This window comes from Chionomys nivalis, chromosome 16, assembly GCF_950005125.1.
Source record: "Chionomys nivalis chromosome 16, mChiNiv1.1, whole genome shotgun sequence".
Taxonomy (NCBI): Eukaryota; Metazoa; Chordata; class Mammalia; order Rodentia; family Cricetidae; genus Chionomys; species Chionomys nivalis.
The window spans coordinates 26772540-26792850 of NC_080101.1; the positions used below are offsets into that span (position 1 = coordinate 26772540).

General features: G+C 41.9%; 1 protein-coding gene across 2 annotated transcripts in view; it reads right to left on the reverse strand.

Moving 5' to 3' along the window:
• The window catches only part of Reck (reversion inducing cysteine rich protein with kazal motifs), a 65280-nt gene that overhangs the window by 17681 nt on the left and 27288 nt on the right, over window positions 1–20311 (reverse strand). For both annotated transcript variants that reach the window (XM_057790914.1, XM_057790916.1), the window contains 5 exons: window positions 14273–14306; window positions 12949–13146; window positions 10649–10916; window positions 5460–5639; window positions 1790–2002 (listed from right to left, as the gene is read on the reverse strand). In XM_057790914.1, the coding sequence (XP_057646897.1) occupies window positions 1790–2002; window positions 5460–5639; window positions 10649–10916; window positions 12949–13146; window positions 14273–14306 (893 nt within the window). The remainder of the gene's footprint in view (window positions 1–1789; window positions 2003–5459; window positions 5640–10648; window positions 10917–12948; window positions 13147–14272; window positions 14307–20311) is intronic.

The window sequence follows — 20311 nt, forward strand, 5'->3', positions numbered from 1 at the left end:
CAGTTCCTGGTGCCTACACGATGGTTCAAAACCATCTGCAACCCTAGTTCTAGGGGATCCCATGTCTTCTTCTGATGTATGTTTCCAGTGGTATACAGTTCTGTGAGCACCCGACATGCATGTGGTGCATATACATATATGTAGGCAAAATATTCACACACATTAAATAAATAACCCTTTACTATTTTCCTTTGGTCTTGAGTAAGGGTCTGGTCCCCTGGTGGAAGGTTTTCTAAGAGTACATACTTCTGCCTGGGGCCTTTGACTTCTCGGAGTTACACCTCAGCCTCTCCCTTACTCCGCTCATTCTCAAGTCACGTCAGAAAAGTGCTCAGGAGCCAGGCATGATAGCTCACGTCTGTGCTCCCAGAGCGCAGGGGGCCGAGGCAAGGGATTGCCGTGAGTCCAAGGCCAGCCTGGACTACAGTAAGACTCCAAAATAAAACCAAACCAAATAAGAAAAAACAAGTGATGTGGACCCCGTTAACCTGACCTGTCTAGAAAACAGACACTCGCAGAGCAGCTGAGGTCACCGTGCAGTTAGTGCGCTGCTTTCACCACCGGGCACCTGTCATCTCGGCTGTGCTGGGATTTCCAGACCATTTACCAGGAACAGGACCTAATGCTACTCACTAACTCTCTCGCTCATCGAGCACTTACAGGATAGCTACTGTGTGCCAGGATAATAATAAATACATAGTAGGAGCTGCAAAGGACTGGAGTGGCATTTCATTTGTACTTTAATAAATAAAGCTTGCCTGAGGATCAGAAAAGTAAAACAGCCCCACTGGCCAGCCTTACCGACCAGGATATGGTAACACGCACCTTTAATCCCAGCAGCCATACTAGTTTGTCATAGAAACCAGATGGTGCATGCCTTTAATCCCAGCCCTAGAGAGGAATATAAAATGGGAGGAGACAGCTCATAGACACAGTCTCATTCTGAGATTCCTGGAGGCAGGATCACCATTTCAGACTGAGGCATAGGTAAGAGCCAGTGGTTCAGGCTGAACCCCCAATTTCTGTCTCTAGGTTTTTATTAATCATGTTACAAAGGAGAAAGAGCAAAGAGGAAAAAAGACAATGGCCCAGAAAGTAAATTCCTATGACAAACAGACAAGAACACAATTAAAACCATAGAGAGCCTGAGACAGCGGAGTGGGAGGAGGGGCTGTGCACCAAGCCTGAAGAACAACTCGAGCTTGATCCCTGGAAGCTACCACACTCTCACCCAGGTATCTTATTCTTTCAGATTCTCCCTCACTCTCTCTAATGTAAAAGTGCTTTAAAAAGTATAAATACGGGGCCAGCAAGATGGCTTGCCATAAAGGTGCCTGCTGTGAAGGCTGAATTCAATCCCTGGGACCCTTGAATTGTCCTCTGATGTCCATACACTCTGTGACAGGTATACAAATGAACACATACCAAATAAATAAATGTAGTAAAGATGTAAAACATAAAGCATAACTGTGCACTGAAGGTATTTAGAAACTTAAGCTCAATTCCATAATAAAGTACACATAGAGTTCTATGGGAATTTGCACTAAGGATAAGTTAGTATCAGCCAATGGAATGTGGGAAGGCTCCATAGGAATGTCTGGTATTTGACAGGAGCTAAGAAGGGCGGGCCTCAGGGAAGAAGGTAGGAGAAGCATATTTCAAGCAGAGCAGAGTGTGAAAGCATTGTCCTGGGGGAGGGGCAGAGGCACAGAGGAGAAAGTTCTAAAGAGGCTCTGCCAGAGATCAGGGAGGTCGGAGCCCACACATCACCAGAGATAGACCCACTTACTTGCAGATAATGCTTCCTCGGGATTTACTATGGCAAGGCTTAATCTGCAGTGAACATGCGATGGCTTTCCACATTTCTGGCAGGCACTTTTTGATGTCAAGAACAGGGATGCTGATGAAGGGCATCTTTATGCTGCCTTTCTCCCACAGCTTCATGTCATTCATGGCTCCCTGGTCAGACTGAGCATTGCAGCTCCTGAAAAGTTCTGTTGGCCTGAGAAAGGAATTCAGAAGGAACTGAGACAAATTATTTCCTAGATGGAAGCAATGAATAAAATCTTCATACATTCACACATTAAGAAAAATTAATTTTCTTAAAGAGAGAGCACATGAAACTCATCATAGGCTTCTGGCCACAAGCATTTGAAGCTCAACGTGGCATTAAGTCACTGACCGCGTATTTTAATTTAACATGGGTTCTTATGAAGCGGTTTAAAACTTCAAGGTGCTTTAGAAAGGACTAACATTCCCAGACCATCTCATTTTATTTCACAAAATAAATGAGTCTATGTCTTTAAAACTGAGGTATAATAAAAAAAACAAAATGCACATATTATAAATGCAATATGACTTGCCAAATGCTCCTAGAAAGGCATGTGAACTTGTACTGGAACATTTGTACCACAGCAGACAGTTCCCTGTGTGCCCTGCCAAATCAGCCAACGGTTTACACTCCTCATACATAGAACATCACAATTACTTCAGCCTGTTTTAGAATTTCATATAAGCGAACACATACTCTATTTGAGGGGCCTGGAATAGTCATCAAAACATAATCTTTTTGAGATTTATCCCCATGTTGTTGTATATACAAGGATTTTATTCCTTTTTATTGTTAGCTATGATCTATTAATAAATGTTAATTTTTTTAGATTTTATTTATTTATTAAGTATACAGTGTTCTGCCAGAAGAGGGTACCAGATCCCACTATAGATGGTTGTGAACCACCATGTGGTTGCTGGGGATTGAACTCAGAACCTCTGGAAGAACAGCCAGTGCTCTTAACCTTTGAGCCATCTCTCCAGCCCCAATAAATGTTACTTTGTGTGAAATGCTTTTTTCTGGCCCTTTTAAAAAGTTGAGGGCTGCACTCTAACACCTACCTCATCTATGACCTACTGGAGCATGTGAAGGCACCAACAGGATCCCCATGACTGGGGCTGTGGGATAGCCAAGAGGAGTTTCAGAGAGGCTCCAGTGATGGCGGTGTACCAGATACTAGAGGCCTTGAACTAGACCAGTGACTCAGAAATTTGCAAGTAAAGCAGATAGGACTAAAGGGTCTAGTGAATGACACACAGTGGCTCCCAATGCCACTAAGACCAATGGAGAGGCAGGAAAGATGGAGGAGCAAAACAGGTATTTTTGTTTGTTTGTTTGGTTGGTTTGGTTTTAAATTGGGAAATTCCCAAAGAATCAATAAAGAAATTATGTTTAAAATAAAGCGGAGAGCTGGAGAGATGGCTCAGTGATGTGAGAACTGGCTGCTCTTGCAGAGAACCCAGGCTCAGTTCCCAGCATCCATGGAGTGGCTCAAAACCATCTGTAACTTTAGTGCCAGGAGCTGATGCCCTCTTCTGGCCTACCTGCGGGCACTGCATGTATGTGGTACTCAGATACAGGCAGGCAAAACACTCATACACATTAAAAAAAATCTGAAAAAAAGGTTGAAACTGATTAAAGGGGTCTTCATGCATTACAGACATGTCCTTTGTCAGACATGTGTCGTATAAATACTTTCTGCTAGGTTTTGGTTTTTTCTCTTTAGTGTCTGGTAGTACCTTTTGATGAGGAAAAAAAATTAATTATATTCATATAAAATACTACTTTAAAGCCAGCCATGATGGTTTATTCCTGTAATTCTTATATTTGGAGGGAGAAGCAAGAGGATGAGGAGTTCAAGTCCAGACTCAGATGTATAGCTAGTCTGAGGCTAGCTTGGGCTACATAAGACCTTGTTTCAAACAAATAAAAAAAACAACAAAAACTTGCTGGAGTTTACTCATATGCATTATAATGTATAGGTTGAGAATCTAGTTCAACAAAGTTTGAAGACTGTACCCAGCTATGCAACTAAAAACCCTACACAAGTTGGGTGTGGTGGACGGTATGTATCTCTAATCTCAACACTCAGGAGCAGAGACAGGTGATCTCTGTGAGTTTGAAGCCAACGGAGTTCCAGAATAACCAGGGTTACACACTGAGTTCCTGTCTCAGAAACAAACACCACCCCCCAAAAGTAAGAACTGTATACAATAGAGAGCATTTTTACCACGCTGATGTTCCCTGATGCCCCTGGTTTTCTGGTCCTTATCCCCACAGCCTACTTTTTCTTATTCTTAGACTTCATGTATCTGAAAGCACAGAGAATATTGGGCTCCCTCTGCTGGATGGTCTCAGGAGTTTGCTGTCCTGTGAGCCACTCCACTTTTGGGACTATTGTCATTCTTTTCATCCCCCAGAGGACGTTTTGGAGTCCTCTCCCAGAATGGGAGATCACTGATAATGCTGGCACAGAGACTTTCCTGGACATAAGCCTTCATGTCTCCCGGGTGAATAAACATTTCAGAACAGAGCTGACAGGCCACAGATTTAGCCCAGCAGGAAAGAGTGAGAACCCACACACTCTGCACACTTGCCAGTCTTTTAGTCTAGCCATTCTAATGGGTCTGAGGAAGTTCCACAGACGTTCTAATTCATATTTCTTAGGACTAACTTCTTCATATATATTCTTTTTTTTAAAAGCACTTTTAACTGCTAACTCTACGGCATTTAATATGATGTTTTGAAATATGTATATATTGTGGAGTGGCTATATCAAACTAATACATACTAACACAAATACTTTGTCCTGTTTTTGTGGTAAACATATCAGATCTATTCCCTTAGCAATTCCACATATGTGGCGTACTTATTAACTGGAATCATCGTCCTTTTTTGTTGTTGTTTTTTTTCAAGACAGAAGCTCACTATGTAGCTCTATGTGTCCTTGACTTCACTATGTAGATCAGGCTGGTGCAATCACCATCCGCTCAGTGAGTCACTTGCTTAATTTAAAGATATTACTTACAGAACAATTCAAATCAGAGTATCCTGAGATATCAAGGATAGTAAGAGGAGGAAAGGGGGCCAAGATCCGAGCCTAGAACAATCTCAGTGGCTGAAGAGAACAGAAAAGAGCGTCCAGAGCACAGAAATGATCTGTTCTGCAGTTTCCACCAGTGCAGAGAGGAAAAGGGACAGAAGGCCCAAAACAGTCTCTGAGTCCCAGAAGCTTGGGGCATCTTTAGGTTAGAAGAGACTTTGCAATCATATTTCCTTTCTAGGGGCCACATTGAAGGGACAGAGCATTTCAAGATGAATTCATAAAGAAATACAGCTTTCGCCAGATGGTGGTGGCGCACTCCTTTAATCCCAGCACTCGGGAGGCAGAGGCAGGTGGATCTCTGTGAGTTTGAGGCCAGCCTGGTCTAGAAGAGCTAGTTCCAGGACAGGCTCCAAAGCTACAGAAAAACCCCGTCTTGAAAAACCAAAAAAAAAAAAAAAAAAAGAAAGAAAAGAAATACAGCTTTCTTTTACCCCAGAAGGGCACAACTGAAAGTGGTATTTACTGAAAACAAGTAAATGAATGATAGTGCATCTCTATCTTCATATATAACACTTTTTCTACCTGTTGTTAAAGTTCGTACAGTAAGTGAGGTTCCGACAGCCCAACTGACAAGGTTCCCGGACATCAGCGAGACATGTCAGCATGGACACCTCCACCGGATTGTATTCACAGACGCGGTCAAACTCTTGCCAACTCTGCGTGTTCCCCCAGCTCATGCTATAAAGTTTCATGCACAGTTCCCTGGAAGAAAAGAATAAATGCAGAACGTTAGAGAGAAGCCCAATGCTTATTTGAGCTATGCAAAACTCCATTTCTATTATCTTCATCTTTAGGGACATAAAGAGAAAAGGACAGACAACTAACTAGCTCCTGGAACTGGAGACAGAAAAGGCAATCTTCTCCACGAAAAATGGCCTTTAAAAAATCATCCATGCATGGTGGCTGGAGCCACGGTGGCTCATCAATTAAGAGCTCTTCCAGGAGACCCAGATTTGATTCCCAGTACCCACATGGCAGCTCATAACTGCCTGTGCTCCAATTCCAGGGGACCCAACACACTTTTCTGGCCTCTGAGGGCCCTTAAGCTTGCATGTGGTGCACAGACATGCATGCAAGTAAAACAGCCATCCAAGCAAAAATGCAACCCAATGTGTATATTTAAAAAATCATCCATGGGACAGAATGGTACTTAGAGATGGTGGAGTGGGTAAAGGAGCTTACCACATAAGACACAATACCCACATAAAGGTGGAAGGAGAGAATAAACTGCAAAGTTGACCTCTGACCTCTATACAGATTTTATGGCATGTGTGCTCACCCTACCACACCCCACCAATAAATAAACTTCAATAAATAAATAAATTTCAAAAAACCCCCACAAACCATCCAACCCGCTTTGCCATGACTGATAGAAAGCTAAATACTAAATTTTACAGTCTCTTAAGGTATTTCTTAGGTCTGGTACAATTATTTTCTCTCATGTCTTTCTTATCCTCCTTTTTTCAGTATATACTTACAGTAAAGCACACGGTTTTACCTCCACAAAGGTATAGTCTCCCCTAGTTATGCTAACCAGAGGAGGCAGAATTCTCCTCTAAAGAAGCATTTTAATGGTTAGGGATGTAACTCAGTGTGAGACTATGTGTCCAGGGTATTTAAGACCTTAGGTTCAATCCGTAGAACCAAAAACTATGGGGGTGGAGTTTACAATTAAAGTTTGTTTAAACCATTTATATTCCTTAAGATACTCAAATCTTCTACACACTACTAAAGTTAATACCTGACATTCTGATCTTCAGGATTTGACAACTGCAAAGCAGTATAAGTGTTTCTACAATAAAGCAATACTGGTAGGTCATTAAAATGGTCTTGTATTTCCACTGTCCCCACAGCTATCTGACTCTCATAAATACCCCTATGAAGAAGTTTTGTGTCTGTTTTATTTTTTAATGTGTATGAATGCTTTCCTGCATGTGTCTGTACACCATGTGTATGCTTGATACTAATGTTGGCAGGAAAAGTACATCAGATCTGCTGGAACTGGAGATACAGAGAGTTGTGAACTGTCATGTGGGTGCTGGGAATTGAACCTGGGTCCTCTGGAAGAGCAGTTAGTGCTCTTAACCGCTGACCCATCTCTCCAGTCCCAAAGAAGGGATCTGTGTTTACTCTCCCTGTTTTATCTGCGTGCTTGTTCAAGGCACTGGAGGTGCAGCATCACAGACCAGACCCAGCTTGCACATTTGGAGGAGAAGGAAGCCAGTACTTTCTCTCCCCTTTAACTTCCTATATTGGCCATGAGCAGATTATTCAACATTTCAGAGTTAGTTTCTAACACTTAAAATAGAAATTACACAAATTTCCCCAATTATCTCACAAGGTTTCAGAAAGATCAAGTCTGACGAAATGGAAAGTATTCGGCAATCCATAACCCCTATCCCTGAGTTGTTAAGATGGCTCAGCAGGCGGAAGGGCCTGCTGCCAAGCCTGACAGCCTGGGATTCACATGGTGGAAGGAGAGAACTGACTCTCAAGTTGTCCTTTGACCTCCACATGAACCATAGCAGATCCCTCCTAAATAAATGTTAAAAAAAAATAATAAAACTCTTCAAAACCAAAAACAAGCTGGACATGGTGGCACACACCTTTAATTCCAGCACTTGTGAGGTAGAGGCAGGCAGATCTCTGAGTTTGAGGCCAGCCTGGTCTACAGAGTAAATTTTAGAACAGCCAAGGCTGCACAGAGAAACCCTGTCTTAAAAAACCAAAACAAAAAACAGACAGACAAAGGATAAACAGCAATAAAAACCACTCCAAGCTCTAGCAACTCAATGCAGAAATAAACTTATTTTTGTGGGCATTCAAAAACAACTGTGTTCCTCTCATTAATACCTTTATTAACTTCTATACAGAATCTATTTCTGTAATCACAGGGCCAGCTTTACTTCAATTAAGCCTTTTAATTGTCTTTGTTTAGACTTTTTGTATCCTTGGTAAAATTTGATGGATTATCCTAGACATAATTTCTTTTTGTAATGATCCACCCAATTTTTAAAAAGTTGTTTTATGTATGGTATCTTTTTTTCCCCTTCAGAATATCTTAGTAATGTTTGGCCCCTTTCTGTACAAAACACCTCTAATAACACAAAGTTCTGTCACATCCTTGTAGTAGTTTGAATGAGAATGGCCCCCATGGGCTCATATATTTGAACATTTGGTCCTCAGATGGTGGAACTATTGGGAAGGATTAGAAGGTGTGGCCTTGTTAGAGGGGGTGTGGTGTGGGAAGTCCTTCTGTATATGTGTTGCTTTTATTGGTTAATGAATAAAGAAACTTCCTTGGCCTATAGACAGGACAGAATGGAGCTAGGTGGATAAAACTAACTTAAATGCTGGGAGAAAGAAGGCGGAGTCTGGAGAAACCATGTAACCCCACTGGAGACAGATGCTGGACAGAACTTTACCCAGTAAGCCACGTGACAATACACAGATTAATAGAGATGGGTTAGTTTAGGATATCAGAGTTAGCTAGAAATACGCTTAAGCTATTGGCCAAACAGTATTGTAAATAATACAGTTTCTGAGTGATTATTTCGTGGTCTGGGTAGCCAGGAACAAACAAGCAGCTCCACTAACAGGGGTGTGTCACTGGGGAGAGGGGCTTTGAGGTTTCCAAAAACTTATGCCATTCTCTCTAACTGTGTTTGTAACAGTGTTTCACATGAGAGCTCCCAGCTCCAGCTCCAGCACCATGCCTACCTGCCTGTTGTCATGATCCCCACCATGACAGTTATGGGTTCTAACCCTCTGAAACTCTTTCTTCTGTAAGGTCCTTGGCAACAGTGTCTTAGCACAGCAATAGAAAGTAACTTAAGACAAGCCAACTCATCACAATCTTAGGTATCACCACTCACTTTTTAAATCTCTACAGTTTCCTCTGTTCACATATACATTATTTTTTTATGCCTAGGTGTAATACTAGTTGATGCTGCTATGATTTGGATGTGAGATAATTCCTCACAGGTTTTGTGATGAAGGACTGGTCCCTGACTGACAACCCTATTCTGAGAGTTAGTAGAAACTTTAACTGAAGGAGGTAGGTCATTGGAAGAGCAACTCTGATCCATCATATCCTCACTGTGATGTTGTTTCTCCTCAGGGCAAGCTAGTAAAGCCAGGGGACTGTGGACTGAATCCTTTGAAACAGTAGACCAAAATAAATCTCTCCTCATGTGTTATGGTAGATATTTTGTCACAGACCCTCCTTCCCAACACAGACATAATTTCCCGTAACATAGATGCCAACCCCACTAAGGTTTTCTAATTTGACAAAAGATTTTAACTTCAAAGTACCTGCCTTTTAACAGAGGGTCTCACATGGCTTAGGCTGGCCTTGAACTTAGTATGTATCTGAGGTTGATCTTAATCCTCCTGTCTCTACCTGCTAAATGCTGGGATCATAGAGTCAAATCACTGTGACTAGTTCAGATGGTATTTGGGAGTTTGTACACACAAGGCGAGTACTCTACCAAATGAGTTACACTCCCCACCCCAAAATTTTGTAATTTAATAAAGAGACTATCTCTTAGAAATCAGCTCAAAATGTATTTTTCTAAGTAGTTATTTATATGTGTAAGTACATGTCTGCACATGTGAGTAAAGTGCATCGGACCCCTGCAGCTGGAGTTACAAGTAGTTGTGAGGCACCCAATGTGGGTGCTGAGAACCAAACTCATGCTTTCTTCAGGAAGAGTAGTAAGCAAGTGCTCTTAATCACTGAGCCATCTCTCCAGGCCCAACATACTGCAAGCTTACTAATACTGTGTCACCTTTAAATATCTATTGTCCCTTCAATGGCTAATCTTTCATACCCCCAAATATAATGTTTTTTACACTCAATGTTTAAAACAGTATTTGTTTTATAAAAAACATACTCAAGGGCTGAACTTTAGTTCCACAGGCTCCTATGACCTCTTCTGACCTTTGTGAACACCAGACACATATGTGATACACATGCATACATGTGAGGAAAGCACAAATACACATTAGATTTTTTAATTAAATGACATTTATTTATTTGTATGTGTGCATGTGCATTCACGCATGTAAGGCAATAAGAGAACAACTTGAGAGTCTGGTTTTTCCTTCCATCGTGTGAACCCCAAGAATAAAACTCAGATCATTTCATTAATTAATCTGGTTTAGTGGCAGGTGTCTTTACTTGACAAGTGACCTTGCTGGCCCTAAAATACTGTATGATTTAAATGGTCTTCAGTAAATATTTGCTGAATAAAACAATGAAAGGTTTTGGGCTGGTGAGATGGCTTAGTGGTGAAGAGGCTCACTGTTCCTGCAGGGTACCCCGGTTCAGTTCCCAGCACCTATATGGTAACTTGCAGTTGTCTGTAACTCCAGCTCCTGGGGATCTGGTGCCCTCTCTGGCCTCTGGGGACACCACTCATGCACCCAATTACAGATGTGCAGATAAAACATTCACACATAAAGTAACTATATGTTTTTTTTAATTTAAAAAGAATTAAAGATTTTACATCTTCTGTTTATCTGTTGTACTGAGATTGAACCTAGGGACTTGTATCTGCTATGCCCTCTATCAGACCTATAGTTCCCAGGTCAGATTTTATATCTCTCAAATGCTAAGCCTGACAACACAAGAATAACACATTTGCTAGAAATCACCAATTAGAATCCTGTTTTCTCCTGATGTTAATAAAGGGAAATGAGATACTAACCTGCATGTTGAAGTGTTTGCTTTAGAGCAGCAATGCAACTTAGCCCCATCAAGGCCAGTTGAGGGGGGAGGGTGGACTGTGACTCCAGGGTGAACCGACTGGGAGCTTTCAAGAAAACACTGCCAGAGAGGATCTTGAGGCAAGGGCTGGGTCTTACACCCCTCGATGAGACCATCAACAATCTCGGTTTCTGTTTTCTTAGACATGAGAATTCTCTTGCAGGCATTTTGGCACGCATGGTCTTCGGCTCTGTCACAGCAATACAAACCTGCATTCAGGACATAAGCGCTTTATTAGCTGGTGTACAACACACACTGCTCAGAAGAGAGCGGGGGGAAAGTGGGAAACAACAGCCCTCCCCGCACATTTCTGCAGCACACAGGGCCTCCTCAGCTCTCCATCATCCTGCAGTGCAAGCCGTGCGATGTTTCTCTTCCCAGAATTCACCACAGTCCCAGGTCAGGAGCTTTCTAAAACTATCCTTACAAAATGAAAGTCATCCCACACCTAAGAAGGCCTCATCTAAACCACTTTATGTTCTTGGAAAAGATACCACAAATCAAACCGGGCTCATTTCCTGCTCGTGTCTAGTGGACTGTGCTCTTTTATGTAAGACTGATGACTAATTCCCACAGTGTTAAAAACATTCCACTTAATCATACCCCAGGACACCACAGACTTCTGTAAGTCTGTAGAGGCTAATTAATATACACTGTAATTTTTCATACATTGTAATTTAAATAATATGAACTCTGACAATATCTTAGTTTATTTCTGCCTTTAATTTTCTTTTCTTTTTTGATGATAGGGATTGAACCAGGGCCTCAAACATGCTAATGAGCCATGATTTACTGTGAACTATGGCCCCGCTCACCCAGCCTTTAATTTTCTACAAAGAACTAGAACTGAAAGAAGACTTTCAATCAGGCTATCGACTTCAGAAGAGTTCTCTCAAGTAGTTTTCTCAGGTATCTGCGTTTGAAGACACACTTGGTTTGAAGCCTTCTTTTCTAGACTCCTGTGTTAGGACAGATGTTGGAGGTTATTCTCTTTCTGCCTTTTTTTTTTTTTTAAAGCTTCTATCTCCTCACCACCAGCAACACTTCAGTGCAGCCCAAATGTTAGAAAACACAGTTCTGCTTGGAAACACATGAGGGCCACATCTCTGATTTTCACCGCTCTGCCACATCACAGAATGTCAGAAGCCTCGGACTCTGATTTCAATTAGGACCAAACAAGGCACACTGCTTTCAAGATTATAAAAGAGTCTTACAATATTCCAGTATAAAGCAAGACACTAGCATCTGGCTTATAAATTGATCTTTCGTCAGTTCTTTAAAATCTGATCACCTCTAGATGAGCAGAATGGATTCAAGGATATACAAAGTAGGTGTTTTGAAGACATCATAGAACAGGTTCATTAAGAGGCCTTGATTTTTCAAAAATATCATTCTCTTATTTTTAATTTTTTTTTATTATTAAAGTAAGAAATTTTCATTGGTAAAAGTTCCAGCATCACAGAAATATACAGTGTGGAACAATTGAGTACAACCAAAACTATACTTTCAGTTCTGAAACTTGCTTTGTGTTTTTTTGTTTGTTGTTGTTTTGTTTTGATGAGACAGGGTTTCTCTGTAGCTTTGGAGCCTGTCCTGGAACTCGCTCTTGTAGACCAGGCTGGCCTCAAACTCACTGAGATCTACCTGCCTCCGCCTCTGGAGTTCTGGGTTTAAAGGCGTGCGCCACCACCGCCTGGTCCTTGCTTTGTTTTCTTAACACACCGTAGACTTTCTGTATAAACAACCTCCTCTTTGTTAGTTGTGAAGTATAGAGAAATACTATTGCATCGAAATATAATGAATAGCCTACTGATGCATATTGGGGTCACTTCTAATTTTTTCTTATATACACTATGCATATGTACGGCCTATTTATTTAGTTGCAAATTTGTGTAAGTTTTTGTGCATAAATGACAAGATGGAATTTCCAGGCAAAAGGTATTATCTGATAGTCTAATGGTGATGATCTGGCTTCCCATCAAAATATCCATACCAAAGACCTTTCCTGTCTTCAAAGCAGAATTTCCTTTTCCTCATGATCTCTACATTCCCTTCTTTCTTGGTACCTTATAGCTGTGAAAATTACTCAGTTGTACATCCAGTCTGTTAAACCCAAACACCAAAGGCATCTCGGTGTTTCCCAAGTGAACTAGAGCACAGAACCCTACATCAATGCATCAAGTTTTGAGTGGATCATTTTATCAAAGACTGAGATGAGAAGAATCCATCCCTTTTACTTACTATCTGTTGGGTTTCTCATGGGATAAGACTGGGTGTAATTGTTCACGCAGTGAATCAACTGTGGACTAACAGAGGCACAATAATTTTCCACGGCTTTGATCTGAGATGGACCAGGAGAAGAGTCTGTTCGGAAAATGGCTTGACAGAATTCTCGGCAGTTTGTGTGATGACCTGCGTAACTGCAGCACACTGAGCCCACTACGGAAAGAGAGATGACGCTGAGATACAAGCAACTTTGTTAGTGTGAACTCAGCCCCCAGTGATCAGCAGTACACCTTTCTGAATGCGAGAAGGAGAGCCGTGCCGGAGATGATCAACACTCGATAAACACTAGGAGCAGCACTGTCACGGGCTCACTGATCCACGACTGATCTGTGACCAATCTGTGACAGTCACCGTTCATGACTGAGAATATCTAGTCAACTAGATCCCTGGGAGTAGTAGCAGAGGCCTGGAGCAGGGAAGATGCACGTTTAAGTGTCTCTGGCTGTAAGGACAATCTGGGAGCACACACTGGCATTTAGTGCATGTCAGGGCTAATGTATGCCAAAGCCCTTAGAGATGTCACATAACCAAAGCTGCTTCCCAGAACGTCCAGAGTGCCCATGCTGAGAGCATGGGACAGCCTCTTTCTCACTGCACTTGTGGAGATTTGCAGACAGGGCAAAACCAAACAAAGAAAACAAAATCACAGTGCCTCACATTTATAAAATAGGATCAGCAAAAACTAAGAGATAGCAAGGTAAGTTAATAAAATTAACAAATATATACTTTGAAACTGAAATCTCAAATTTTCTTTTTTTCAGTATAATAAAGGTTTTTTTTTTAAAAAGCTGGACCAAGTGTATTAGAGAGGGGTGTGTGTGTGTACGTGCACGCATGTGTGGTACTCATTTTTTAATTGATTTTTATTGGGCTCTACATTTTTCTCTGTTCCCCTCCCTGCCTCTCCCCTCCCCCAAAGTCCCCATGCTCCCATTTACTCAGGAGATCTTGTCTTTTTTCTACTTCCAATGTAGATGGGATCTATGTATGTCTCTCTTATGATCCTCATTGTTGTCTAAGGTCTCTGGGATTGTGGAAATCTCACAATTTTCTACACAGTTTGAATATTTGCAAGAATACTCCTACACTGTCATCCTTAATTTCTCAAGGGATACAATCTGTCTCAAAGTCAGAACAAGGTTGTTTGAAGGCAAGTAACTGCATTTTATATTTGGAAAATAAATAAAAGCACAGACCTATCATCACACAGCCTTGGGAGATGGGGGCACCCTGAACCTTGCTCTCTGGACTGCGTGTACAATCACGGACATATACTTACTTTCATTTCTGCTAATGCAACTGAAAAGAGCATTCTGTAAATTAAAGAAAAACAAACAAATTAACAAACAGAATTTCTAATTTTATTCCACTTCAGAATTCTATGGAAATCAGGATATCATTCTTTTCTAAGTCCAAGGCTGAAACACAGATGCTACAAAATGACTTTCTGGTTAAGAGAGGAACCGTCACCTAACATGTGGTAGGGAACAATCTGAGCTATAGACTAACATTTGACAAGCAAACAAAGCTTAAGTGAGATGCATTAATGTGTGAAGGTGTATGTGTGGAGGGAATTACAGTGTATTAATTTCAATTTTTATTGTATAATATGAAATAATTTCTAGAAAGTAACCTAATAAAGGACGCTCAGAGACATACATTATTTCCTGTAACCACTACATTTTAGAGTTGGTGTGACCTCAGACATGACCTCTAATTGTTCTCAAATCTGACTGTGCCGTGGAACCACCCAAACTTCCAGGCCCACCCGATGACAGAATCTACATTTTACACAAAGTTTCAAAGATAGTTTTCATTTAGTGTTCTTGGAACCAGAGTCCGGGAAACTCCCTAGCTTTCTCCAGAGGGAAAGCACCCGCTTGGCAGAGGGAAGCTACTGCACTAGACCACAGAAGTTTTCAAAAGCAGAGCCTGGGGTCAGAATTAATGTTTCTAGAAAGCTTAGATTGTTGTTCAGAAAGACCCACCCTGTATTAAGTCATTGCTTAAAAAATAAGAGAAACAAAAGAAAAGTCCTTGGATATTCAGGGCTTGTTAGCTATGAGTTAGTATCATTCATAACTGGAAGAGAAAGACTAACATAAATGATTACCCAAAAAATAATGAAGGGAAATCAGATGTACCCTTACTGTCAAATCCAGCTAAGTGACTGGGCCTTAGCTAAGCACGGAGGCATCTGCTTATAATCTCAGCACTTGGAAGACTGAGGCAGGAGGATCTCGAGTCCAATGCCAGCCTGAGCTACACAGTGAGCTTTGAGAACTTGTCTCAAAAGACCATGAGAGAGGCCAGGTGTGATGTGTAGGCCTTTAATTCCAGCATTTGGGAGGCAGAGGGAGGTGGATCTCTGTGAGTTCGAGGCCAGGCTGGTCTTCTACAAAGCAAGGTCCAGGCAGTCAGAGCTGTTACACAGAGAAATCCTGTCTTGAGGGAAAAGAAAAAAAAAAAAAAAGAAAAGAAAAGGAAAAGGAAAAAAAAAGTGTGTGTGTGTGTGTGTGTGTGTGAACACGATAAACAAGTAAAAAAAGTAAAAAAGACCAGTGTTACCAATATTGGATATAACCTCAAGGATTTTCTAGGCCTGGTGACTACCGCCTGTGACCCAGTAGTGGAGAGGCTTATGGGAGGTTTGTCACTAGTGTGAAGTCAGCCTGGACTACAGAATGAGTTTCAGGTCAGTCTGGGCTACAGTGTAAGACTATGTTCAAAGGGCCAAAAGACAAAAGGTCTACCTACATTGCTGGTGAGGCTGCAATGCATGCACTTTCTCTGCCTCCAACTATCCTATTGTAGGGATAAGCCACAGTGGAGCTCTTCCTTTAAAGAAAAAGTAAGCAGGCTAAAAAATCCACAAAGCCCAGGCCTATGTGGGATAATGAACTCCTCCAGCATGAGTTATTTCTGCTAGAGCTGTAGACTAATGCAGAGAGCAGAAACGTAAAGACGCTCTCGTGTTCTGCAGTAAGCCTGCTCACATCTCTCTTCACCATGCTCCCGGGTTACCGTGACCCATCTCAGACAACCCCCTGGGGCTCACCAGCTTAGTGGACATGTACAGAGTAATCAAAATCAACAGGAGAAAATAGTCTGTAGAGAAATAGCTCTCATCGGGGTGAGTTTGATGATGACTGGACTAGAATTCTGTTATTGAAAGTGGGGTGGGCATTAATTAGAATCTAGTGAGTAGAGGCCACAAATGTTGCTAAGTACAGGCCAGATGTCAATGTCAATCACCCAGCTCTCAGGAACTCTGCCTTGAGGCTTACTAATTTGTTCAAGCTAGGTTTTTATTTTTATTTTTGGTGTTTTAAGACAGGGTTTCTCTGTGTAGCAGCTCTGTCCGGGAACTCACTCGCATAGGTTGGCCTTGAACTCAGAGACCCACCCGCTTCTGCCTCCCGAGTGCTGGAATTAAAGGCATGTGCCACTACCACCTGGCTCAAGCTAGATTTTTAAAATTTGACCTTATAAGTAAGAAAAACATATCACTTCAAGGTCAGTCTTGTGATCACTTAGCCCAAAAGAAGGGCTAAAAGAAATAAAGCCTCAAATATCAGAGGTCATTTAATTCAATGTCTCTATTTGACTGCAGCCACAGACTGAAAACAGAAAGGAAAGACAGCTGCAGAGTCCAGTTTCCCCGCTTGGCAAACAATGGCATGCATGCTAAGTTTTGCCTGCCACTTGTTTATAAAGCCTTACTGAGGCGCAGTCACACCCATCTGCTTATGTATTTTACATGGCTATGCTATGCTATCCATGCTATGACGGCAGAGTAGAGTAGACAAAGACCATATCTTCTGCTAGCCTAAAGTGGACAATAAACGGGCCCTTTGCAGAGAGTTCGCAAACTGCTGAAGAAAAAAGGACCAAACTGTCTTCCTTGATGTCACCTGCAGAGTATAGAGATGTTCCCCAGGCAGCTATCATTTCTCTTCATGTTCAATGATAGACCTTTCATACATAGAGTTTCCTGAATATGTTGAATGAAAACTTGATAATTTACACAGACGCACCATTGATGCTAATAAATACTATTTCTTTTTTTTATATTTATTTATTATGTATAGTGTTCTGTCTGCATGTATGCCTGCAGGCCAGAAGAGGGCGCCAGAGCTCATTACAGATGTTTGAGAGCCACCATATGGTTGCTGGGAATTGAACTCAGGACCTCTGGAAGAGCAGTCAGTGCTCTTAACCTCTGAGCCATCTCTCCAGACCCAATAAATACTACTTCTACATCTTTACTCATTCTGTGGTTTAAAAATATGTTTTGACTGGGGCTATAGAGATGGCTCGGTGGTTAAGAGCATTGGCTGTTATTCCCGAGGGCCTAGTTTCAATTCCCAGCACCCACATGGCCCCTCACAACTGTCTGTAACTCCAGTTCAGAGAATTAGGCACCCTCACACAGATATTCATGCAGGCAAAACACCAATGCACATAAAACAAATAAATAAACCATTTAAAAATTATAGATGTATCACTTTAGAGATGTAGATGAATGAACTCATCAAACTTCTGCTATGTCCATTTTGATTTTACAAACTTACAATATTTGACTTAGATAAAAGATTCCTGCATTTGTTGTAAACAATTCTTTATCCTTTTTTAAGTCAGGCTATCCTCAAACTCTCATTCCGTCTCCCTCGAGTTTTCAGGTGCAGGGATTACAGGGTATCACCATGCCTGATTATCAGTAACTCTTTTAGCTGCTTGAACTGTTGCTAATTATTAATAGGACTTAAGACACATCTAGGAGTTATAGTGTCAGCTCATTTTTTTTGGGTGGGGGGTGGGGTTCAAGACAGGGTTTTTCTGTGTAGTTTTGGTTCCTGTCCTGGAACTAGCTCTTGTAGACCAGGCTGGCCTCAAACTCACAGAGATCCGCCTGCCTCTGCCTCCCGAGTCCTGGGATTAAAGGCGTGCGCCACCATCTCCCAGCTTCATTTTTTAAATCATTCATTCTGGTGTTTTAGCTAATCCATTAAGTCTTTTAAATGTCTGACCGCCATCTGGTGGCAAGAGCAGTGTGGAGCCCTTTCTGTGACCATACCATGGTACCTCCACTGGACTCACCATTTTACTTAAGAACAGATAAAAACTACAGTGGTACTGAAGAGAGGGTGTACCACCACCTCAGAAACCCAAAGAACGAGCCAGAATACTAGGACTGACAGGGTGACCATCTCAATAATAAAACCCTACCTAAGAAAGCACTGTTATCCAGTGCTGGTGGCAACAGCTTCGGATGCATGGTAGGTAGTTTGACCTGCTGTGAAGCCTTTCTCCTTAGGCTGGGGCTGGGCTCCCCCTCCAGGTCCCAGGGTGTCTCCAGCATATTTCTAGCAGTGTTTCTGTCGACTCTGTTCTAAGCCTATGTGGGTTTCTCCTCTCACATGCGAGACCTCAAGCTCTTGGCAGACAGAGGCTCCATCACTGAGGAAGTTCCTTACACACACTGATGCATTAGCTCAGTGTGCATCCTCAGCCCAGTGGGTGTTAAGTAAATGAATGAGAGACAGACACAAAGACGACTGGAGAGCTCTGCTCCAGGAAGCCAGAGTTCAGTACTCACTAAGATATTCTTAGGAGACAAATCTTTTCTTTAATGGCCTCCAAAGGGAAGTAATACTTTTATTACTTATTTATTTTGTTTTTTGAGATAGGGTCTCTCTACATATCCCTGGCTGTCTTGGAACTCACTACATAGATCAGGGAGCCTCACACTCATAGAGCTTTGTCTGCCATTGCCTCCCAAGTCCTGGATTAAAGACATACAACACCACAACTGGCAGTAGACAAATATTCAGGGTTTAATAGCCAGTGAATCATGGGAGATGTTGAGAAAGAGGAAAGGGTAGACAAGTCTGTTGGCTTTTAGTTGGTTATATCTGGGAAGACTGTACTCAGTAACTTAACGGGAAGTGTAAGAAAGATAACAAGTGTCTGTTCTGGAGTATGTGTGTACATGTGTGCACGTGTGTACATGTGCTATCTTATGGGAGTAAGGAGAGAGGAGGAGGGTAGTGAATACCAGAAAATCAATAATTAATTTGGTTGGTCAGGTGGGGGTGGTGCATGTCTTTAATGGATCTCTGTTAGTCTGAGGCCAGCATGGTCTACATAGCAAGTTCCAGGCCAGCCAGGGCTACACAGTGAGATCTCGTCTCAAAAAGAAAGTTGGCAGAGAAGATTCTGGAACCATCATTAAATAGGGGTAATTAAAGCTATGGGGCCTGGGTTAGGGAAGCGGCTCAGTGGTAGAGCGTGATAGACTAGGTTCAACTCCCAGTACCGCAAAACAAGTGACGAAAAACTATGAGGGGCTGAGCCACCAGTGGAAGACATATAAGATGCCATGAGATCACAGGTTAGTCTGACATGACCAGGCCCTTAGGGATATGCTTACTCAGCTAAGGTAGGGATTGGAAAGAAAATGAACCAGCAACAAGGGGACTAAATAGGAGTTACTCCCCTCTTGGGACAATACTAAATGACAGAGCAGAAGGACACACAAGTGCAACCCTAGCAAGTCTCACCACTGTAAGCCAGTACTGCAGGACCTAATGGTTTCGCTCTTTTTGGAGCTCATCAGCTGCAGGTAACGGCTCAGACCTGATACTTATTCCTATGCTGAGATTCACCATTCCTAAAGCTTCCTGTCACAACCTGCTATTTACTACACCCCAACCACTCCTGGAATTTCCTCAGCATTAACTAACACATATGTTCTAGTTAGGTCCTTAAGGCTTTATGAAGGCAAAATGCCACCTGATCTTCTTGTATGTGCATGAGCTAGGATGGAACCAAAGGCTCCTGAGCCACATCTCCAGCCTGTGTTATTTTGTTAAAATAGTTAAAAGCTGAGTGGGCAGCAGACGGCCATGCCACCACAGCTTAGGGATCCTCCAGCGGCTTGTGAGAACCTCCCTTCCTTTATGGCTCTAACACAAAGTAAGCCTAGAGCCAAGGTTAATTTAAGAAAAAGGAACAAAAATGTGATACAAATGTATCTTCGAACATAGATTTTACTGTAATACTTGCTAAGGATACAGTACAATCCTAGCAGGCATACACAGATACACACTCAACTGACCATAGTGGTAAAGGCTGGAGGAGGACTTTATATACACACTTCCTTTCTACACACAAAACATCACTGGCAACTTCATGGTACATGATGTGGGAAAGAAACTTGATTATATGCTATTCTGAACTGTGAGGAGCCATGTGAATATTTGAAAAAATATAGTTTGACATATACCTGCACCTTGTCATATGTGCTGGCAGTGGT